Below are 25,026 nucleotides of genomic sequence, written 5' to 3'. Positions count from 1 at the left end.
ATATATATATATATATATATACATATACATATATACATATACATATATACATATACATATATACATATATATACACACACACACTCCAGAAGTTTAAAAACACTGCACCATTGTACAAGATATCTACAAATGTATAATCACAGTTTCACACACTACAGTCAAACAAAGCACGAACGACAGACCAGAAACAGAATCAACATTTTTTTTTTCTTTTTCCCATCAGTTACAATTCAGCATTCACAAACACACACATACTTCAAGAGATCTTTCTTGTATTTTGAAACATTAAATAAATTATGAATGTAAAGTACACTGATACATTACCGGCAGACTATATTGTCCTCGTTTCGCTATTAAGGGCTCTGTGTAAATGCTTATTTTTCTGCTAGCATTGCATAATTACCTTCATCCAAGGTTTTCCAAGATGTCTGCAATGTGTTTGTGATTTGGGAATGCGGAGAGCTACAGCGCAGGCTCTCAGTGTTAGAACAACTGATATGACCTTGACAAGCTTATATTGCAGCATGTCAAGTTATTATAAACCCTTTATCACAGTGTATGGGCATGATTTTACTTTAAATAGCGGCTCAAGTGTGAGAAAATCCAGAAGACTGAGAATGGCACTAAAATGGTTGGTTAACTGTCGGAGATCTGGCAATTATCTGCTTTTAAAGGTAAAGGAAAAAAAAAAAAATTACATCGGCAACATCCGAAAGGGCGATCCTTTATCACGCACCCCCGCATGAAGCAGACCACTGATGCCTCAGGCATTTGCAATGCATTGGTTGGAATGGATTCATCACTGCACGATGTTGTGTACCATATGGTTACATCACCATGGAATTGGATTGATTTTGCTGGAGTCTCAGATGGGCTGCTGGCCGGGGCGATTACAGCTCAGTTGAACAAACAAGGAGGGGGGTTAAAATTGCACTTTTGCCCTTAATATTTACAATGTATACTTCATTTCACAGGGATTTGACACTCTACCTCTCTTTGGGGAGCTACGAACTCTTCAAAAGCTGCACAGGAATGTCATACACAAGAAAAATATTAATACAAAAAAAAATCTGGAATATAAAAATAATTGCAAGGTTGTTTCTGCAGAAAACATGTAAGCAGAGGTAATGGGGGTGGGGGGCAGAAGAGGAGGGGAAAAATAATAATAATTAATTACAACTTAATCCAGATAGAATAAACCGCAAGGTCCGTTAAGATTTGCTCTACATGTATCAAAATTTCTGAGATGTAGTTATTCATTCTGATTAATGTGTTTAACTTCATAATGATACAGAGCAAGAGCTGTGTTTTTTGGCATGGCCCTTCTCCCCTAAGTGCTTTGCGAGCAAGAGATAATGCTATACGGGTGTAGCAGTAACCTAGCAGCAGCTCGAATGGGGAATGTTGCCCACACTCTTGGGTCAGAGCATGTGGGACTAGACGCAAGGGTCCTTCTCATTACATAATACATTCATCAATTGGCACGTGTGTATAAGAGTGGAGAGGAGCAGCCATTAACCTGCAGTGCAATGAATAGAGGAAAAAATCTCTAAAGAGCTGCAGAATCTCCATTAATCCAGCCCATTTGTTCTTCATAAGAGTGTGGGGTCGCATTTATGAGAATAGTCATTCATCTACCAGCTTCAAACACCATGTTGTTGGATTTGGACTACAATTCTGCTCTGAACCTGATGAACTGAGTCATCAAGGCACAGATGAGGAGGCTACATCGCAGGGGACGGCGAAGAGAGGACAGTTGGGCACAATGTGAAAAAAGTGAGCATAGGCTCTTGGTAATCTCTTTGCTTTCCAGTCATCTGTCACATAAGTCTCCTTAGTTAGCGCAGTTCAGTCCTTGTTTTGAACTGTGCCTCCAGTGTATAAAACAGACTTTTTCTGATGAAAAGAGCACTGTTTCGATCCCAAACAGAGTAAGTCGTTTCATAACAGGCTCAGTCGTACAGCATGTGCTATTGTATCATCCTTCCCCTTGACGGGCTTCACTTCCTTCCGGCTTTGTCATCCTGCACTCTTTGCTGTTTGATCAGTCGTTCGATCTCCGAACCCAGCGTTTGGAGATTCTCCTGTAGCGAGAGAAACAAATCAGACAGCTGTGTGGACTAACGCTATTATTTCCACTGCCATTCAATTCATACACGCAGAAAGCAAAAAGATGCACATTTGAGGAAAAGCGAGCATGTAAGCTAGGATAATCAGGCAATTTCAGGCTGTTTTGCATTCGAAACGATCTGATTTCCTGCTCATCTCATGCAAAGACTGTAATCCTGCCATTGTGCTTTGAATGGAGCTCTGTGTTCCCCTTGTGGACTGTCCTCAAAACATACTTTATTAATTTCTGTGATCTCCCCGCTGATGTGCTCCCTCAAACAGGAAAGCTGCCGTCCCTGTTGTGACCTGGATGTGGCTCTGAGAACTGGTCACTGCCAGCATGGGAATTTGCCCACTTACTCAACAGTCATCCATCACCACCAAATTTGTTTTCTCCAGATAGCATCATCAGGAATCTAGTTACGCAGAAGCTTAGTTTAATAATTGCAATTACATCAGTGGATACCATTGTGGAACTCAATACTAACATAAATATATCAACGCCTAGTTTGTCTATATATGGTCACACTGTTGCAAACGCATGCTGTGAAAGGACATGGAGACCCTGTGAAACCACTTGACGAGTGCAATTTTCTCTTAGGTGCTGATGTACTTTGTTTTTTCAGAAAGTTTGAGTGGGACATGTTAAGAGGCTCGTCTATGAATACATAATATATTAGTACCACATCAGTTACTTGCTGATACTAAATATTTATTGCATCTATCATTTTTGGATATTGGACATACAAATTACAGTTGCCGTCATCTAATCTTAGTAATCCAAATATTATTTTTTTTTATAGTGTACATTAATGTGGCGATGCCTAAATCCACTTGTAGCATTCAAAATGATTGATTTTTGATTAAAGTGTTTCATTTCAAATGTATTTAGACAAAATATTATGAAAATGTATTATTGGCTATAATATGAAAATAATTACTGGCTTACAGAATTTTTATACTGGGTTCATAAACTTGTTTTGTGTAGCCATGAATCTACGTATATTAACTTTGAGGGTAAATGCCGCGCAATTGTGAAATTTTTTATAATGGCAAAATAGCTCCCCATACATATTTTGCTGTGTTTACGAAACCCCATAAAAGCTTAGTTCGTCTTCGGAACACAATTTTTGATATTTTGGATGAAAACCGGGAGGCTTGTGACTGTCCCATAGACTGCAAAGTAAGTTACACTGTCAAAGTCCAGAAAAGTATTAAAGATATTTTAAATTAAATTAAATTATATTAAAGATCCATTTGCCATCAGGGGTTCAACCGTAATGTTATGAAGCGACAAGAATATGACGAAGAAAACAAAAAAACTTTATTTATTCAACAATTTGTCTCCTCTGTTTCTCTCCACATCACCGTAGCACCATTTTGGAGATTATGAGCTGAACGCAGGCAGCGTACGCCCTTCTGAGTCAGTTATTTTTATTTTCTTCGTGTACAAAGAGTATTCTCGTCGCTTCATAACGTTACGGTTGAACCACTGATGGCAGATGGACTATTCTGATGATATCTTCCGAAGACTAACAAAGCTTTTAAGGGTTTGGAACGACATGGGGTAAGTGATTAATGACAAAATTTTCATTTTGGCGTTGAGTAACCCTTTTAGTGTATACTAGAGCTGGGCAGTTGTATCATCGATTTCAGTGCAATCTTGATATATTGTTTTTTGCCCAGTGCAATTAGCAAATAAATGGCTTAAATGTCTTAAAAAGATCTAAAAGATATACTAAAACTCTTATTTTAATTTTATTGGGTGGATGGTGTGGATGTGTATGGTGACTTCTACCTTCAGTGTGATGTTTTTGAGCAGGGTGTCCTCTAGCACAGCCTGAAGTTTGCGGCTGATTTCCAGTGAGAGGTCAAGAGTGAGGCCGCTGTCGGCAGGGTGGGAGGTGTACAGCGATGCCATGATACCTCCCCTCCGGCTCAGATGGGCTTTGTTCAAATCTGAGGCTTCTGAAGACAAAGCTCCAGATTCTTCTCTGAGCACGTAACTTTGGATAATCCTGCAGGAAACACAGAATTTTAACTGTATTGTGAGCTGAATAGCATATATACACATGCACACAAAGCAATTTTTATTGTCAATGAAATCTCAAGCCATCAAGGCCACTGTCAAACTAATAACCCTCAGCAAGGAGGTAAAAGGTGATGTTACTAACAAACCCAGGGACAGAAGAAGAAAAGACAGCAGCCTTTAGGACCCCATTAGCCGTATCCACCACATCAGTGTCTCTCTCAAATCTAGATGATAAATGAGTTTCACAAATAACAGAATAGAAGGCTTTGAACAGCTAAATCTCAGCTTTTCATGTCATTGTCACTTTTGCATGAGTACTTCTTGAAAAAAAAAAAAATCAATTAGCCAATTTTAATTAGAGAATGAATATAGTGGTCATCTACTAAGTGTAGATAAGGGACAGGCTTCTTGATTTAGATTTAAGACTGAAAGGTTTTTTTTGGTTAACGGATTTTCTTGAAAGAAAGAAAGTATATTAAGGATTGTTTTTCAATTAATCAAATTACATTGAAGTACAAGGGTAAAATGTCATATGTAACTTTATCTGAATGAAAACAAGGCTCAGAGAAATAAAAGTACACCAGAGCACAGAAAAAAAATAACAGCTTTTCCCCAAGTTTGGAATTAAGTGTGTATATTAAAAAAATAAGCTATTATGTCCATAATAATAATAATAACAACGATACATATAATTTCCTAGTTCAAATTGCTACCAAAATGTCAATCCCTAATTGTTGTAATCGTAACTGATGTAAAAAAAGTAAAAATAACTAGAGAACACACATTATTCCCAGAGTTTTAGAGATCTTAAAAAAGCTTTAAGTTATAAAATCCATAATTCAGCTTTAAGTGCTTCAATTTGAACCACAGTGGTGAGCAGATGGAAATCTAAAGTAATTATCATCTCCATCACTACTGTTGTTCATTTAATATGCTGGAATAGAAAGGGAGGAAGAAAAAAAAACTGTGGTTTTGTATAAAGGATGATGGAGTGATAGTCTCTGGGAGAGATTTCTCTCTTTAGCCACCGCTATATCAAATCTATTTTGTCTGCAGTGACGCATGACCCAAATAAAGCCTGAATTTCGATTCTAATGGTTTCTTCAGACCAGTGCTCGAGACAAAGACATAAGAGGACCTGAGGCTAAAGGTCTCTGCCTGAGAGCAAAACAGATTTTTTTTTAATGTAAGCACTTTCTGAATTGATGAATTTACTCTCATTTCACTGTCTGAATCTGAAATGAACAAACTAGGGCATCTATCAAACAAACTTAAAAATTAAAAGTGATTTTTTTCATCCTGATGACTCAAACTGTCTCAGAGAGGTTATTTATCAAAAAAACAAACGAGGAAAATTCATATACTTGGCAAACGAATCTCTGTGATGTGCTGATTCTACATAAAGGACGAACACCCACACATATACACAGACACACACAAAAGAAAGATGGTATAAAAACAAATAAACTTACCTTTCACTAACATGGGGTCCAAGTGGACCCCAGCTCCATAACGGTAGTATTTAACAAAACGAAACACAAAGAAATTAAAAAGTTGCCTCTAACTAAACATGCATGAACAATAACTTGAATTCATCGTAACCTGCAGTTTTTTGTTTTTTTTTCTCACAGTTTGGTAGTAATCCACTGCCACTACTGATTTTTTTAAATGGGATTTTATCATATAGGACAGTGGAGAACTGACAGTAAACTTGAGGGAAAGAGAGGGGGAATTGGAACAGGACATGACCCAGGCCAGACAACAGATGTACAACAGTACATCATATGCCACAACTCTGACACCATTCTGACATTTGATTTTGATTTGAAGACCTATTTGTACAAATGAGATCACAGTTATAGCTTAAGCGCAGTGGCATGGCCTGATTCTCACAGCCTAGAGGCAGAAAAAGTGAAAGATAGACAGCAAGAACACCAGGAATGTGTAGAAAAACAGACACGATAATTAAGACAGTTTGGATTTAACAGTCTGTTCGAATAGGAGTTCTAAGCTTCTGTCTTTCTTCAAGAAATCCAAAGACAAAATGTAAATCTTTATGTTTATTTAATGAGGATTGTGAGTTTCTAGCACTAAAGCTGAAGCATTAGTAAAGAGGAGAGCTCAAATTAAACAGCTAATCAAATCAAAGACATTATCAAAAATAAATATAGACAGCAAATCCCTGTTTCAATCAAGATGCATAAGTGTTGATCAAAACACATATATGGGTCAAAAAGTAACCAGCTTTGCAGTCAGACAGCATTTCATACATGATGATCTCAAATTGCATTATTAAAGCTTCTGAAAACTATCCTTGTCTGTGCAAAACTGCCACAATGTTGGAGTTCACCAGACAATATTTCCATGATTACCAATACTCTGATAACACGCATCTCAATTCGAAGGGTCTAAACATTAAATTATTTGTTTTCCCCACACATTCCACCATCCGCTGGACAAAAATTTCAAAAAGTAATAGCATACCTCTCCACACCAAGCCATTGTATGATTTGTTCATGCTCAAATTTAGGTAAGAGGTGTGTTCAAATGTAGCAATCACCACTATATAAAGCAATGATTTATGCACCATTCCAATATAAATTTATCACATGCAAATCCAACGTCACTTGGTATCAATTCCAGAACATCAGCTATTTCCTCTAACCGCCCTTGATGAGAGGCGAAGTGAGTATACTTAGGCTTATCTTTTCAGAGATAAATGGAAATCCTCAGCTAGGTGTAGTCATGCTGTTAAATCAAGGAAACCTTATTAAATCAGCCTCAGAATAACGCTGTAATCAATTTCCACTGAGCCTTGAATGATATACCGGCCAGATCTTACCTTCCCATGTGTCAAAGAATCACTCAATCGATAAACACTGGGAAACATTCCACTCTTCGGACTCTTTGAGGAAGCTCAGCTGCAAGTAATGGCTAAAGATCAGCTAAGGAGGCTTAATTAAGCCTGACCTCATTGGGATGTGTCTTTGAATAGAACTAATGAATGTGGATTAGTGTAGATGGACCGATTCAAGACCTATTGCTCAAGTGATGGGAAAGCAAAGGGGTGGCGGCAACCCAACTCACAGCCCTCTGTGGCATGTTAAATTATTTATCTCATCCAAAGGCATAAACAAAGTGCTCTTGTTCTTTAAGACCATTTACTTTGTTTAGCAAAAAGTTGCTTTTATTTTCTGTGGCGAAAAGGGCACCGCTGGCTTGATTCCTCATGTATGGAGGTGCGTATGAATATGTATCAGGCATCATTAGCAACCTCGGTGACGCATCACTCCCGCAAGAACCGACAGCTATAAATATCACTGCGAAGACCTCTCTGTCAGAAGCATAGGTTAGCTCAGTGTGTGTGTGTGTGTGTGTGTGTGAGAAAGAAAACGATGAATGTCTGCCAGATTCCCTTTTGTAATGAAAGTCAAACAAGATCCAAGCCTTCTTCAGGAAGCCCCAGAAAATAAATAAAGAAGAAACCCAACAAAAGAAAAATAAAGAGAAAGAGAGGATGCAAGAGAGGGACAATGACCAGCCAAATTCAACCAGACGGAAAGGAAGGACAATACTGAGAAATTCTTCAAACCATGAGCTCAGAGCTCCTCTATAGTGGCAACACTACAGAATTATTTGGACACTTAAAATTGCCTGATCAAGACAGGTATTAAATATTAAACACACTACATGCAAAACTTGTGTTTTTATTAATGGGTTTGGCTTTTTGTGTGTGTGAGCAAATTTGTGCTATATTAATTTAAAAATAAATGGCACATTTTGATATTTTATTAGACGTGTCCAAATGCTTTCTGGTGCCACTGTATCCTTCTGCATTATTAATTTTCTATTAAACTCATGGATTCCATTTGGTGTTCTTCATCACAACTTTTGAATATATAGGAAAACATATATATATCAATGTCAGCCAGGCAGCTTCAAGCTCTTTTGTAAATTTCAAATTAAGCTTTGGGATGGGAGCAAAGAAGCTTTTCTCCATCGTCTTTTACCTTCCACTTTGTCTTTTTCGTTCTCACTCACTTTGTCTTTTTCCTGATTTCCTCCACCAACTGTCTAATGTGGTCCTCCATGAATTCAATCTTCTCGTTCTTACGAGCATGTGCTTTCTGCAACCGCACAATGCGCTCCACCAGCACAGCTTTGTCCACCTCGGGGAAGCTGTCCACCGCTACCACCGATGAACCGGACTGATTCTCTGGAGAGCGATCATCCATACTGCTGCCTCGTGCGTTTAGAGAGCCTGAAAGTATGAGATTCAAAACACTGCAGCTACAGTCACACTAAAAGAGCAATACAGCAAACAACACAACAAAATGTGAAGAACATTCTGGGTTCAGTACATGTTAAGATTTAGGCCCCAAAAGCTACTGGCAATGATGATCACCACAGAAATTCACTTTGACTAGCGTCACAGTCTTAAAAATGGCAGGTTACAGTAACACATTTACAAGAAAGTAAACCAGGTCAGTATTCCAGAGGGTTTAAATGCATAAATAGATTTGTGTTAAAGCATGATTTTATAAGTACAACTTTACAGTATTTTAGTTGTATACTTACCTAAAGTGTCCTTTATAAAGTGGGACCATTTGTCTATATTTTGAAAGACAGGATATATCATTACATATCCATTGTAAAAGTGTCACTGAATTTTTAATTTTTGTTTAAAATTGTGGCTTGTCAGATTTCATCCTCACCAAAACTGCATTTTGGATCATAGACAGTAATACAGTGAAATATAATCAGAGTTTAAAATAAGACTTTTCTATTTGAATATGTGTGGACCTTCACAATAACTTGCATAATAACTAGCCTATTCATAGCCTTTTATAATATAATGCATTAAAAGACCCACATTTCATGTGGTCATTATGCGTTTCAATAGATTATGTGCTTACCTGAATAAGTAATTATTATTTCATATAATAACTATCCATATTTTTTCATAAATAGTTATAAGTATTAGGGCTGCATGATGTGTCGTTTAAGCATCGATATCGCGATGTACGAATCCACGATAGTCACATCGCAGGATGTGCGATGTAGGCTGTCGTAGTTGATCCGTTATTCATTAACTGTACGGGCCAGCTACTCCCCTGCCCTTGACAGTGTGATTCGCGGATTAATTGCACAGCTTAACCATCATAGAGTGAAAGTTTGTAATTGACAGGACTGAAAACCACATGCAAGTAACAGGGCAGAGAGAGAGGGAGCACGAGAGAGACAGAGAGAGCGCGCGAGAGAGACAGAGAGCGCGAGAGAGACAGAGAGAGAGCGCGCGCGCGAGAGACAGGGAGAGAGAGCGCGCACGAGAGAGACAGAGAGAGAGAGCGCGCGCGAGAGAGACAGTCAGAGAGTACATTAGAAGTACCATCAATGTTTATAGAAATGTATATGGATTTATTTTGCATGTAATTTTTTTTTTCTTATGAATATATATGTATTTTTGTTTTGTTTGTTTCTATTCTGCTATGTACAATGCTTTGGCAATATGTACCTTTGTATGTCATGCCAATAAAGCAATATGAATTGAATTGAGAGAGAGAGAGAGAGAGAGAGAGAGAGACCGAGAGAGAGCGAGCCGTTTTCAAACAACACGAAATGAGAATGTAAGTGTGCTCACCCCATTTTTGTTTGTAAGAAAAAATTTCGCAATATATATCGCAGAAAAATAAAATATCGCAATGTCATTTTTTCCCAATATCGTGCAGCCCTAATAAGTATATTGCAATTAAGCAACATCACATAAGCAAGAGGTCTAAAAATCAGCAAGGGTGAACTGTTGTATAAAGCAGCATTATGAATACTTTTATAATGCATTATATATAGGCCTCATTAAGAACAGATATAAATGACTGAGTGCATGTCGCTCTCATCGTCTCTAATGAAGTGTTAAACAGATGTACCTGAAGAACTGGAGCGGCTGCCCATGCTGCTGCCCTCTCGATCACATCCTCCATTCTCCACCTGCTCCAGCTTCTTACGAGCTACACAAGGGCACAAGCACACAATAAGTTCTTGCTTTCTCACTGACAAACACACACACACTCCTAGCTGAAACAGACACCTCAGTAACAGTAATGGGCCAGTGACTAAGTGCGTGTCCCACTCAGTGCCTCATTCTAGCGCTGCACCTTCTGGGGGGTGGGAGGGGGTTATGTCCCACCATAAAATTCCCACCCACCAGGCACATCTGTAGCGCCCGTCAGCTATTCAGAATTAAGGTTCACCTTGAAAAGATACTGCAGATCACAAGGACCCAAAAAAAAGAGGAGGGAAAAAATAGATTCGTTTAAAAATACCTTCACGTACTGTATGCCTCCTCCGACACTAAAGAGAGTCCCATGGCTCTCGTTGTTCTCCCTTGCCCTCCCTTCCTTGTCTCTCCTCTCAAAGAAAAGACGCTATGAAACAGTCTTGTACCCTAACCTAGCCTTTCCTGCGGCTACAGGCAGGCACAGATACATAAACTCAATCTGTCTGCAATGAACGTCAGTCTGCCCCACCTAGAGCGTCAATATGGCTTGATAATTACTAACAGTGCCTGTGGGGTCCTGGGAACGTGGGGAAGTAACTCACTTCGCGCCTATTAAAATAACAAATCGAATTCTAGTTAAGACATCTAGACACAGAGGAGAAACAAAAATGTATTATTGTTATGATTTGTTACTTTAGTGTCTTTCATTTTGCAGTAAAATCATCCGCATCAATGGTTCTTAATTGGAGGGTCATATCGCAACCCAAAAATTTGTCGCGGGGATGCTCTGATAGAGAAAACTACATGAGGTAGAAAGCAATTATGAATAAAACTAAACTTACAAATGTGCATATTTAGGATAGAAAAATAAATCCACTTTTTAAAGGGAGGAGAATACTTCCCATATTGACGTCAAAGGTTGTGCATCCAACTCTACAGTATTTTGGCGGGAGAAACTTGGTAGAAGCGAGCCAAATTAGAAACATGCCAGCATGGACCTGTTGTGTGACATACTCTCATCCTCAGAAAACATGAACATAACTACACAACACCCTGAGACTGTATTAAATATCGCATTTCCTTACATATCTACACATACTAGCCACTTTAGTGTTGTTTATGAACAAATTCCAGATTTTGATTTTATGGTGATTTTTCTTTAGTAAACGACTTTGATCATTTTGGTAGCATGGGTAAATTTGGGTTCAAAGCCAGTTTTTGATGCTTAACATCCTTATTGACCATGAAAAGCTAGTTCTGCAAAAGCACGTTGTAGCATTTGAGATAATTTCTCACTATTTCTGGACTCAATATATAATAAATAATAAACAAATACATAAATTAGGGGTGCACGATATATATCGGCCGATGATTAATGCACATCTCGTCAGTAAAGCTGGTTTTCTAATCAGCGGTAAATTCCATTAGGTGCATGATTTCACATAGTGCAGCTGTTACTACACGGAGCCATTGTTAACTGACAAGCTGCGCAAATCCACGTTCATTATCAGCTTGTAATATCATTATCCGTGTAGTAACAGCTGCTCTATGTGAAATCATGCACCTCATGGCTTTACTGACAAGATGCGCATTAATCATCGGCCGATAAATATCGTGCATACCTAACATAAATGTAAAACAATAAATAGTAAAATTGGAGCTGCATGTGAAAAGCACTAACCCTGCGTGAGCTGCTTGGTGAGGTCTTTGATATTGGCCGCCTGTTTTCTCTTCTGAGTGACCAGTTCATCTCGTAATTCCTCCACACGTGTCTTTAGTTGTGATGTCTCCGTCTGTAGTGTTGTTCTCTCTGTCTGCAACGCCAGAACTTCCTCCTGTCTTTGCTGCTCCTCTTTCTTCAATCTGTCCGTCTGAAAACATAAACCGAATAATGCTTCAAAATAAAAGCTTTTGTGTGTGTGTGAGAGTATCTTTTAAGGAGCAGCTATAATTAAACTGGTCAAACAGTCAATACATATTGATAGAAGTCTAATATCAAATTAGTGCACAGTGTTTTGAACTGTAAGTGTAAGTGTTATGACAAAATCGAAGCTATTTCAATAATGGTGTAGCTTTTTCAGTACCAAACAAAGAAGCTATTTATTCTAACAGGGAGCACTGTAGCTAGTGATAACTAATCCAATGTGTTTCATTGCATTGGTTCATTGTAATAAATTAGATCATTTTAATTTAATTTCAGTCATTACTCAGTAGTGTTCCTGAGTGGAATTTTTTACAGCTCCTTTTCTGTGGCTAATGTATCTTTAATTTAACATTGCTGTTTGGAAATATATTCACTTCTGATATAAAAACTATTATTTATAAATAATTGCATTTAGTCTACGTTTGTGATCAAGTGTTAAACTCTCCCCCTAATTAAGATCAATGTTTGTATGCTAAATAAATATTGCGGACAGTTTTAATAAATTATCAGTTAATTATATAGTTAAGATATTGCATTTTTAAACAGCTTGAATAAATGTGGATTATAATTTTTTTTTTTTTTAGTACCTTGAATTGTGGCCAAATGTTTTCAGAGTAGCTTGGCTGAAGTTCAACTACTTTTAATTGCAAATAGCTTGTCACTTGGCATGGTACGGTTTCTAAGAAACCTCCCCAGCACAGAGCGGGTTAACACAAGCAATCTTCTTACCATCTCAGCGAGGGATCTCTCAGTCTCCTTTAGTTTGCTGTGCAGCTCTCTGGAGCTGCTGTTCAATCTGTCCAGCTGGGCCTGTAAGCTGTTGTTCTCAGACTGCAGCTGAGCATTTTTACTGGTCAGTTTCTCAGTGAAGCTCAGCAGCTCCCCCTCTCTTGTCCTGCTGCCTTCAATGTCCCTCTGCAAATCGGTGATCTGAGAGTTCAGATTCTCCACCTCCTCCCGCAAGGACGCGATCTCCTGATCATCCCTGAAAAAGACAGGTACACATCAGACACTAGGACCAGCACATGTACAGGCTGTGATATTTAAGCGATTTCCACCCTTGTCTTGTTTCATCATAAAGGTGTACCAGATCAAATGACTCCACAGACCATAAAAGTGTCTGACTGAAGGTTCTAAATTAACACACTACAGACACGGTGCGTGTCATTCTGGGGAATACACATAACTCATCTGCAGTAGAGTTTTTAAATACCCTCAAAATAAGAATGAGCTAATAGAGCTGAATGACACATTTATGTGGCCACCAGAAGTGAAATCAGAGCAGGCCCTGTGAGGTGGCCACGGAGGTATGAATTATTCTGTCAGCGCTGCAGGGGCCCGTGTGATCACACTACAGTGGATTCACATCCACCTGCAGTTCCTGCATCAGCAGGGTCCACCAACCGCTGGGAGATTGCTCAAGGTCAGGCTTCTGTACTGATGCTGCATGCTCAACAGAAGCAAGGCAAAATTAATGTGTCTAAGGATCTGAAAGTGGGATGCAGATGCCACTCAAACATGCTAAAGGGAATAAAGTCTGTAGTGTGATCTCAATTTTTATAGATTAGTGTTGAATGCACATTTATATCCACCCATTTTTTTTCCCGTATTATTTATTATTTGTGTTGTAATACTCAAGATTGGTCTTGGTCTTGTCTCGGTCTTGACCGCATTTGTACTCTGTCTTGTCTTGGTCTCTGGATTTTGTTTCAAGACCGGTCAAGATCACAACTGCGGGGATATCACTAAATTGCTTGATTTATTTACAACCATCATTAATCTGATTGGATGTAAAACTTCCTGCTTCAAATGCAATCAATAACTAATGAAATAACTAAATGACAAAAATAAAATCAGATTTATACCAGTGGATCTCAAAATGTTTGACTTCACTGCACCCCCCCCCCCCCCCCCCACCACATCATTATTTGAAAGTCCACCTCCATTCACCCAAAATATTTTAGAGCTTAGCATGACTAGAATGATGTATAGTCATTGTAAAAATAACCAAATACTATGACATAGCTCTACCTGTTTTAATTTATTTTAATGTTTGTTTTGTTTTATTTTAAACAATTTAAGTCACCTTGGAAGTTTGTTGAGGACCCATAGTGAGCCCCAGCCCTTGGCAGAGAACAAATGATTTATACTGTTATACCAGGTCAGAAATTATTGAGGGAGTGTGTCAAATTTCACCAAAATTAATACATACCCACAATTTTAAGATAATGTTGCAAAAAAAGTGCTTGAGAGTATAAGTTCTTGAGTGTATTAGATGTGAATTTTTATATTGTAATATGATATAATTAAGCACTATAACGAGCAAGAGTTTTATAAAAAAATTTACATTATTTATGCATTTTTAATTGTACCAATTGAGATGCAGCTTCTGTGCCGCCACTGCAGTGCAAAGATGAATTTTGTTGTTAGAGATTTCATTTGATGGGTAACAGCTCTATAAGTGTCTTGTCATTGTATTATATATTTAATCTACAGGTATCTTTAATATTGATCATTTTAGCTTACAATAACAACACCTGTCTACTCCATATGTTCATTTTATTACTTTATTTCCTTTTTAAATACAAAGACACTTAATACCAATATTTTATTAAATTATTTTAGGATTATACATTAAAAATGATTATTTATAATAATTATTTATAACTTCATTATTTTACATATATAAAACATAAATTACCAATGAACTACAGTATATTTACTATAATATATTTATATGAATATTTAGAATGTATTTATATCATGCATACCTAGATTAATTCTGTAAAAATTGTTCTTGTTAGTTCATGATATGTTGATTAATGACAACACCACAGATTTCAATTTGCTAATGTTATTAGACTTAGAAAATTATGTTTGCCTTGCACTGAAATTGGTTTCAAAAAATTCCACTGGTATTGTTATTGTGACAACTCTAGTCTCAACAAATTAATCTCATTTCATCTGAAAAACTCAGAGAATTAGTCCTAAAGATCAGATTGGCTGCAGTGTAAAGTTTAGGCTCTGTGAGCTGGTAGCTGAACTAATAATAGACATGGTCAGTGGTAGGTCACTGTAGGCACAAGTGTTCAAACCTCTGGTGCTGCTCCTCTAGTCTAGTGACAGCGGTGAGTTTTTCCATCTGGTTCTGGATCTCAGCCTTCTGTCTGTTAACGATCTCTCTGTATTTGCAGAGATCGTCTTCCCAGCGGGGCCGTTCGTCCTCCAGACACTTAACCTGAGGCCCAGAGAGAGTGCCAAAGCGTCAGAATAATCTACTCTTACACAGGATAATTTCATAGTGTTATCTTTAGAAATGAGTTTCCACCTTGGTCCGCAGGGTGGTCAGCTCATCCATGCCTTCTTTAAAAGTCCTCTTCAGATCCTCCAACTCCTTAATCTTAGCTTTGTGCATCTGCCAATCAAACAAAATTACCATGAAAACCCCTCCTTTTGCACACTGCATCGCCATTATTCCTTATTGTAATCACAATCTGCAGTGGATGCCTGCCAGGCAACACTATGTTAATAATGCAAATTGCACAGTGGCAAAACCTGCTAAAAGAAGCAAACCAAAGACATATGAGGTGTAATAAGAACAAACACGTGACCCCCAAAAGGTTTTAAAACTAACTTTTACAAGGCCTCTATTTTTTACTGAAGCGCATTACTTGAATATGAATGAAGAAATTGATATTATTAGGGCTTAACATTATGACAGAACCTGCTGTGTAAGAATATACTGATATCATGCAAACAATCTAGATTGGGTTTTTTCTTGATTGACTATGTTTATGTTCTTAAAATGACTTTGACTCAAGGGAATCTTGAGTGTAAATGAAGTGAAACTGTACCTCTAGCTGGTCTGTCTGCTCTTGTTTTTGCTTCTCCAGTTTTCCTTTGGTCTCTCGCAGCTTTGCATCCAATTCATTTGACTTAATCTCCTCAGATTCCTGCAGAAGACAAAGAGAGGAGTAATCACTTAAATTTATAACAAGCAACAGAAACTGCAAATTAGGTTATATTCCCCCACTATATAAGAAACTTATTTAATGTTGAGTAGAGGACTGAAGCAATCTTTTCAATAAACTATAAATGCACTACTTGAAATGTCTCTCCAAATCAAAACAGATAAATTGCATTCTACATGCAGGGCAAGTGTTTGTATACGGTTCCCTCTAGTGGGCAGTACGGTTTTCACGTCATCATCAGCAAACAGTACCTGGTATGTGCGGATCATGTCCTGGCAGTTTTGGCGAATCTGTTCAGTCTCCTCCTTTGCTTGAGTCAGCTTGGCAGTTGTTTCTCTTAGTTTGTCTTTTGTTTCCTGTTATTAAAACACATTATTTTGTTAATAAAAAAAAGTATAAATGTTAGATAAAAACCTACTAATAATATTAAGAAATGTTTTAAGTACACTACAGAAACTAAAACTGCATTAAAAATAAATGAAAGCTACATATAACTAAAGAATAACAATGACAAAAACACATTACTACGGTACTAGCATTTTGAAATTGGCTGTATTCTGATTGGCTGTCAAAGTTTTTAACATTCCTCCTCTGGAAAATTCATCCCAAAAGTGATTCCAATGATATTCCTCTGTGTTGTTAGTGTAACAGCTGTGATATAGACCATATTCTTATAGAATTAGTATGAGTATTAAAACTTTAGTTATAGTTATAATTCATGGTTTTTATTCAGTGTTCTCTGGTTTACCTTGTGAGCATCGGTTTCGCTCTTCAGCTTGTTCTGTGCCCACTTTACTTTGATGACATAAGAATTAATTTCTTCCTTCACTTTCTCCAGTTCACGGGATAGTCTTGTCACTTCATTCTCCTACAGAAAATTAATCAAAGACAAAGACTCCTAAGAACCTATATACAATCAATGCATACTGTAGATTTACACACCATATCAAGCATTAAGGTGTATTTTCATGTATGACCTTTGCGTCATAGAGCTGCTGTAGGCGTCCTTTCTCTTGGGCCAGTGTGTTTCCCCGCCGAGCCTGTTTGTCTACTTCTGCTGTGGCCTCACGTAGCTTCTTCTCCAGCTGCTCCTTCTCTCTCCGCAGGTCCAGAGCTTCCTTTTCACCTCGAACGTACTTCATTACCATTGTTTCCTTCTCCTGTCGTGCCTCCTCACATTTCTTGTTGGCCTGGGGAAAGGAAACATACATAAACAAACAAACAAACAAACATTGTTTAAGAATCATGTGAGGTCTGAACCTATAACCATCTGGATACCAGCCCAAATATACACCATTATATAATAACTTGGGATTTTAACATTTTTATGCATCCATAGGCAGTAAAAGAGCAAAAAAGAGGCCCTCACTCTTGACTGACGTGTTGTTTGAACAAGTCCTGCAAAACTAGGATTATGTGAGATTTGAACCCATAACCATCCAGTTACCAGGCAGCCTGGTAACCGGATGGTTATGGGTTCAAATCTCATATTTTTGAATGTACACTCTGATAACTTGGGCATTTAACATATTTTACACATCCAAAGGCTATTTTAACAAGTCCTGTCAAACTGGTATCATGTGAGATTTGAACCTATAATCATCGGGTTACCAGCCCGAATAAACACCATTCTGTAAAAACTTGAGCATTTAACATATTTAAAGAGTCCAAAGGCAGTGAAAGAGCAAAAGACAGGCCTTTACACTTGACTGAGGAGTTTACATGAGATTGAAGAGCTTTTTGAAAAAGCCCAACCAAAACTAAATTAATGTGAGATTTGAACCCACGACAATCCGGATACCAGCCTGAATACACACTATTCTATGATAACTTGGGCATAACTTGCATCCAAAGACAGTGAAAGAGCAAAAGACATGCCCTGAAACTTAAACAGTGAGTTTAAATGAGCGTGAGGGGCTCCTCAATATCCGAATGCTGGACTTTACATTTACCCAGAGTTGTGTGGACTAAAAAAGGATGAGGACAAAAAAGACTGATGGCAACCCATCTTAATGACCCTCTTTCGCTTTCACGCAAACAAGACATCACTTCAGGACTGACATGATTTCATTTTAAAAGACGCTGCTACACAGAGAGCACAGACTGATTTAACAGTAATTCAGCCAATGCTGTTATGCAAGAAGGGCTTTGTTAAGAGTGTCTCTATAGCGATGATCTCTCACCTGTTCAAGTCGATAGGCCATCTCCCTCTGCATCTGCTGGATTGCATTCTTAGCGGCCTGATCTTGGTGAACCAGTTTGTCTTTGGAGTCTTTCAGTTCCTTCTTAAGTTCCTCCACCCGGCTTTCAAACTGGTAAAACAAGAGATGCAAACAGTTAAAAGGCTGTGGAAACCATAAAAATATTAATAATAATAACAAAAGAGGCAGCTCTGAGAGATAGTAGCTGATCCAAAACAGATCAGTGTATACACAACCAGCAAGTGAAATACGACCCGTGCCTTCATTTAAATGTCAAGTTCTGGACCGCTTATGAAAATAGATTCAAACTAAGATTTAAATAAGTGACACAGTTTCCATTCAGGGTTCAAAAAAAAATAAAATAAATAGTTCCCTTTCTGGCAACCATGTGTGTTGGAACCAAGTGTTACATTTTTTTCACAGTGCCACTATTGAATGAAAGTAAACAGATGGGCAAGGTTTCATTCAGAGGAAGTGTTTATCTGTGCGGCCTCAGATGCCTGTTCTGACTATGAGGAGAAACCATCTCAGCAAAATGCACACAATAGTTGCATGTCATTACTGCAACACTTAATTACGGCTTCTCGACCTGTGCCCCAGGCTTCTCTATTTGATCTGTGCTGTTACTCTCTGTGACAGGGGGCTTTTTCAGATTGAACTGAACTACGGTCTCTCTTAGCCTAGAGTCTCTCTCAAACAAGCCTGCTTTTCCAGTTTCAAATGAAAGCTGTTCAGCGAACAAGTGTTCTCTAATTAGTGCACAAGGGACAGTCATGGATAGCCATCCACATACTGAAGAGGTATTTAAATAACAAATAGAGCCATTGAGCTGAACATACCAAAATTCTGGATACAATAGAAATGAAATGGTAACAAAAGCATAATTATACATGACTGTCAAAGTGTTTGGGGTCAGTAAGATTTTTTTTTTTAAAGAAAGAAATTATTCAGCAGGGATGCTTTAAATTATCTTAAAAGACAGTAAAGAAATATTTATATTTTAATGCTGTTCTTTAGACTCCAGAAAGAAATGTATCACAAAAATATTAAGCAAAACAACCGTTTTCAAATCAGCATATTATAGTGATTTCTGAAGAATCACGTGACACTCAAGACTGAAGTAATGGCTGCTAAAAATTCAGCTTTGCCATCACAGGAAAATCTTACATTTTAAAATATTTTCAAATAGAAAACACTTTTATTAAACTGCAATAATATTTCACAATATTACTGTTATTTAATGTATTTTTTTGTGCATATGCATAGTCTTTGGACAATATATGAAAATTAAAGCAAATTTCAAGCTAAACTGTATAAACTTTACAACAGTGTTTCTTGATCACTTCATTGTATCCCAGTGGTTGGACAAATAGATAGTCAGGTTATCCAAAACACAAATGAAAACAGACACAAACACACAAAAACAATTTATGGTTGCCACTACTTTCTTAATGGTGCAAATATGCTGTTTCTCAGTCTCCATCCTCTTCTTCAGCTCATCCCTCATGTTGTCTTTCTCGGAGCAGATGCCAAGAATAAGCTCCTGATGTTTCTTATTCTCATCAAGTAATCTGAAAAACAGTTACCAGCTGTTACTACCAATGTCAGCACATTGTAATACACTGGAGCTGTTGCATTGTGAAATAACGGTGCTTCTGTTGTGACCATCTGTTATTTGCTTGTCAATGAGAAGAATATTTGTGCTAAACTTGTGATCTAAACCATATAAAGGACAACAATTAATTGCTTTCAATAAAGTATAAGGCACCAACTTGTGCCATAATGTAGAAAAGACCATATGATATTAGCAAGAGGGAACAGGTGTCCATGAGCATCACCCATAAGACAATATTAACAGTGGGCCAAGCACAGAAGAGCTGTGGACCGGTTCAAATACGTAAGTCAGCCAGATGCCCTTGCAAAAATTAATAAAGCCAGAACAGGAGGGGGTTTTAGAGCAGACAGGCTAAGTTTGATCACAGCATAAAATAATCAATAGCACCATAGCAAAAGAAATCATATTTTACCAGAATTGCGGAGCTGCAGTCTGAATTAAATGTAATGAGTTGAACAGGCAATGAATCATGATATAAAACAAAGCCAATGTCATTCTATTGCATGGTCTTTAGTGGCTGGATGCCACTTAGGCTTAGCCAGTTCTTTCAATAAATCAGTCAAAAAAATAATAAATAAAAACATATTGTTTTGAATCATCCTAACAAAGCAATTCACTATTCCCAAAAGTGTGTGTATGCAAATTAACATCTGACTCAGTTAAGTGAAGTATATTTACAGGATAATTAGTTATTCATAAAATAATAGGCCTAGTTAAACAATAATATTATCAATTATAATTTTATAAAAAATCCATACAATCCTGATTATTCATGAACTAATTTCCCTTGATTAGCTCAAGTTTATGGGGGGTGAATGAGAATAGATTTTATTGCCAAAAACTGGCAATGAAAGATAGTGAAGTGTAATTTTCACGCAGGTAAGAATGCCAAATTAAACTAATGATTTACCATCTCCTGCTGCTATCAATCTAACAGCATTGGACTATAACCTGTCAAGAGCTGATTGAAGTGAGCTATTAATCAACAGCCTACCTCTCGATGGCTTTCTCCTGTCGGGAGTACTTGTATTGTACACACTTCTCAAATAAAACCATGGAGTTCTGGTCCTTCTGAAGCCCGTTGGGAGGACTTCCCTTGCGGATGCCATCTGACTGACTGTTCAACAGCTCATCCTCGAGTTCATCCAACAGAGACTCCTGAGATAAAGAGCGCTGGATCTCAGACAAAAGTTTCCTGCTGCAGTCCGTGTCATATGGGTTCATGTTGGAGTTAGATTGTGAGTTTTGGGGTACTGAAACAACATCTGGCAGTTCCTCACCCTGAGGAGCTGGTGTAAGAGTCAAAGGAGTTCTGTTAAGTTCTGCTGACCCGTTGAATGCATCAAGTTGTGTGGATGAAATATCATCTGTCCCATTCAGAACAGATGAAGAAGATTCCTCAACATTATTCTGAGTCCCACCTTCTGATTCTGTAACCACCTCCGCTGGTTCTTCAAGGCCAGAACATTCAAGTTCTCCATCAAGAATGGCGGGAAGTGATTCTACAGCACTGTCGTGAACAGCTGGAGGTGTCCTGGCATCGTCAATGGAGGCTGTTCCACTGTCACAGCTTGTGTTCCCATCACCCTGTGCATGTTCTCCAAATCCTTCATCTTGCTTGACCTCTATGTGCATGTCTGGTCTCTGACCTTCTCTGTCCACACTATCTGAAAGAGTACCATCCAGCTCAACACTGTCCATCTCAGTGTCTTCCTCGTTTTCTTTTAAAACTGGTTCACCCCCATTGCTGAAGACATCGTTTGACCCTTCCGGAATCACAGTGACCTCTGAACTTTGGGAGGGGTCAGAGGCAGGGGTCAGTTCACTCTGACAATCCGACTGCTCCATGATCTCCTTCAGCCACTGGTAATGGAAAACACAATACACAAAATTCAGAAACATTTTTTTTTTATGTATTATGTTACATAAATGGTTGGAGATAAAGTAAGTAAAACATTCATATGGCTATTTTAAATGTATCAGATTTCCTTCTAGTACCAGGAATTAAGGATGTTGTGTAAAATGATTGTGCAAACAGTCTTGCCACACCTGCTGTCAGGACACTGCCATTAATAGAGCAAGTGGTAGTACTTTATCTGTACAAGCCCACACATTTCCACGATTGAGGTGTGGTACTCCCTCGCAAAATATGAACACGGCTCTCCTTCCACCTGGAGGCAGTTTTGTGATGCCAGTTTTGTGAAACTAAGGTCGCCATACCCTTCTCACACCCTACCTGATTAATACGTCACTGTATCAGGATTCAGTGGGTTACTGCATTCCCAGCTAAATGCCTACAGATGACACTGGAGAACACAAAAGGGAATGCTGTTTGGCATTGAGGATACAAGACACTGGTTTTGTGTGATTCACACTGAATGAGTGAAACTGGGGCAGAAGCCCATCCAGCAGGATAAACAAGAATGTGTTACGAATACTGTCAGGATCAGTGTTACAATACAGTCTTATTTTAGAAGCTTTAACCGGTGTGCAAGAATGGACCTTGGCCTGAGCACCTTGTGCCAACATAAGGAGCATTTTTAAATCCTTGAGTTGCAGGTCCTTTGCTGTTTCTCTTAAAAAAAATTATAATTTGTAGAGGAGATTAAAATGTCATTTTCTCTCATTTTAAATTCTAATCCCTTCAAGCATGTTTAACTGTGGGAATGAAATTGGATTTTTACAGCTGGAGAACACAGTTTATCCCATTTTACCAGTTAAAATAGTAGAAAAACCCCCAAACATTTTTAATTATCTGTCAATGTTTTTCAAATTTGGTTAATGGCGAAAAATGCTGGTTACCATAACCAGTGAAATATTTTACAAAATCTACTACACAAACTTTACCAACAGCTTTTTCAGCAGAAAATATACAATTTCTGCTTTCAGTGAACAGAAAACAATATGAAATATGTAAAACAACTATTTTTTTCCAGTGTAGTACTAAGAGTACAGTACAGTCTGCATATCAGCAATTTTGAGTACATCTATTTTTGATTTTGACACCAATAAATGCTAAATATGTTAGGCCTATATATATATATATATATATATATATATATATATATATATACACACCTTGATGACCTCAGTATCAGAATAAATGACTACATAGTATACAGACATACAGTAGGATTACGGTTTCCTATCATAAGGTAATAATTATTTTAAGAGCTTTAATAAAAATATATTCTAGCAAAGTACACGCATACTGATTGAGAAGCAAGACTTGTCTGTAGGACAAGATGTGCAGCTGCCAATAACTAAAACTTTAAAGGTCAACTGTTTGTCAAGCGTCTCTCCAAGAAAATATTCTCATTGTCAACTAACACAATCTGAAAGTCAGTGAAATACTTCAAAAAGCTGTTAAATGGATGATAAACCTTATCACACTTTTAGGCAGACTTTTTTTAAAACAGTTTTTGACGCACATGAGTCTTCATGAGTGAAGCAATTTCCTTGCCAGGTTAACTTCCTTTTTTACCCCCTATTATCTGTATTTGATCTGTCTTTGTGTTGTCATCTTCAGTCTCACACATATTTGTTGGTCTATTTCTTCTCCAGAGATTGGATGGACAGTGCCCAGTCAAGTCCACAAAAACCAGCACTGCCACCTTTTCTTGCAACAAACTCGTTACTTTATCTACAATCAGCACTGAAAGAGGAATAATTGCAAATAAGAGCTGCAATGATCATTGTAGTATTTATATCGATGCGATAAGTCCGGTGACAGATGCTGCTGTCCCCACACAGGTGCAGTTAGCTTTAGCATATCGGCTAACCTATCCAAGTATATACATTTTACGTGTTTATAAAAAATTATCTGCTTTGCAGACTTGAATTAAACCAGACACGGTATTAACTTAAACTACAAAACGGTCGATTCCTGAAATGCCTACAAATATAAAAAATACACACAAAATCAGCTGTGTGGTGGAGATCTATCTAATCTTAACATCCACAAGCTGACCAAAGGAGCTTTAACAGCCATAAACGAGTCTAACAAAGCATTTAACTCGTTATCGGAGTGTTTTTAATAATCCTATAGATTATTAAAGGTATATAACACTCACAATAACAACATATCAGCCAGCTGCCATTGAGTTCATCCATTGACTTAGCTTTCAGGCTAATTAAATAGACATTCGCTTTTGTAGTTGAGATCTGGGCATCTTAGTTTAAATATGTGACTTACCGGTTATGTTAAATCCATATAAAATGCCATATACCAGCTGCCGTGATAAATAGTGAGTGTCAAGTCTGTGTGAGTGATCTCGTCCCGAGGTGACACATCAACAATATGGCCCCTGTACGCATTGACTAGCGAAGAAACTCCGAGACGAGCAGCAGCCAGTTACGCAGCACGCAGGATCAAATACCGCCGACAGGGGGCCAAAGCGGCCCAATCCATATGTGCACATCCAAAAACACTTGTAGGTAATTAAGATTTATTTGACCCGAGGACACATTAAAATACTATAGGAGCTAAATGTACTGGCGAAAAAGTAAATATTTATAATCTTTATTTGTTCTGGCATCATCTAACAAACAAAACAGTCATTAAATCAATGATTGTATTAAGTATGGCTTGTGTATTTCTGTTATATATATATATATATATATATATATATATATATTATAGACACATTTACTACGTTTACTGGGCTTCATTTGTTTTAAAGCCATTAGTATTTGGAGGACAACGCTGAACAAGATGAATGTATTTCTTTCTATAAAAATATAGAAAATAAAATCAGCCTTTTTATCAGATTAACTTGAAGAAAGATTAAGATGAAATTGCAGCCCTAGACATTATTATGAATTATTATGAGTTGTTAACGAGCCAATATGTGGATGTTATTAAATATGTGCAATAAGTAACCATTGATATTCAAAAAAATTTCTGTTCATCCTTCATGCCTGGAATAATAATAATAATAAAAGCAATGTGCATATTTATAGTCATTCAATCCACCTTTTTCCTGATGTAAAAATGGGTGCCGCCATTTGTCCATTCTATGGGTCTAGCTTCCGGTCTCATTTGCGTCCAGCTATTTTTAGATGTACAAAACAGTTTGTTTTGCTGCTTGATATTGACAGTTGGTGTGTCCTATCATATTATTTTAATCTGTTAATTTTAATTAAGAACACACTGGTTTGACTGCAAACAGTTTTACCA

General features: G+C 37.6%; 1 protein-coding gene across 3 annotated transcripts; it reads right to left on the bottom strand.

The window, feature by feature from the left end:
- Positions 1–186: 186 nt before the first annotated feature.
- On the bottom strand, positions 187–24,179 carry ccdc186 (coiled-coil domain-containing protein 186). Of its 3 annotated transcripts, none has more exons than XM_059532475.1 (17): positions 24,043–24,179; positions 20,842–21,710; positions 19,677–19,803; positions 18,215–18,343; positions 17,009–17,221; positions 16,780–16,899; positions 16,283–16,387; positions 15,915–16,013; positions 15,389–15,475; positions 15,156–15,298; positions 12,790–13,045; positions 11,818–12,007; positions 10,066–10,146; positions 8,720–8,752; positions 8,183–8,402; positions 3,908–4,127; positions 187–2,084 (listed from the first exon to the last, which is right to left on the bottom strand). In XM_059532475.1, the coding sequence occupies exons 2-17, from the start codon at positions 21,693–21,695 to the stop codon at positions 2,001–2,003; spliced, it is 2,961 nt and encodes a 986-aa protein (XP_059388458.1). In that variant the 5' UTR covers positions 21,696–21,710; positions 24,043–24,179; the 3' UTR covers positions 187–2,000. The 3 variants fall into 3 exon arrangements, with proteins under 3 accessions (XP_059388458.1, XP_059388460.1, XP_059388461.1); XM_059532477.1 differs by having other exon boundaries at positions 20,842–21,701; positions 24,043–24,175; XM_059532478.1 differs by lacking the exon at positions 8,720–8,752.
- Positions 24,180–25,026: the final 847 nt, after the last annotated feature.

Source organism: Carassius carassius, chromosome 40, assembly GCF_963082965.1.
Source record: "Carassius carassius chromosome 40, fCarCar2.1, whole genome shotgun sequence".
Classification (NCBI taxonomy): domain Eukaryota; kingdom Metazoa; phylum Chordata; class Actinopteri; order Cypriniformes; family Cyprinidae; genus Carassius; species Carassius carassius.
Note: the sequence above shows the minus strand (reverse complement) of the source record. Positions and strands in the feature narration are given on the sequence as shown.

What these genes read in the sequence shown, in the direction of transcription:
- ccdc186 (XM_059532475.1), bottom strand. Translation starts at nt 21,695, where the DNA reads ATGGAGCAGTCGGATTGTCAGAGTGAACTGACCCCTGCCTCTGACCCC. An exon ending in TGACCACCCTGCGGACCAAG is followed by an intron (nt 15,299 to 15,388) that starts GTGGAAACTCAT and finishes TCTGGGCCTCAG; the next exon opens with GTTAAGTGTCTGGAGGACGA. An exon ending in TCAAAAACATCACACTGAAG is followed by an intron (nt 2,085 to 3,907) that starts GTAGAAGTCACC and finishes CTCTCGCTACAG; the next exon opens with GAGAATCTCCAAACGCTGGG.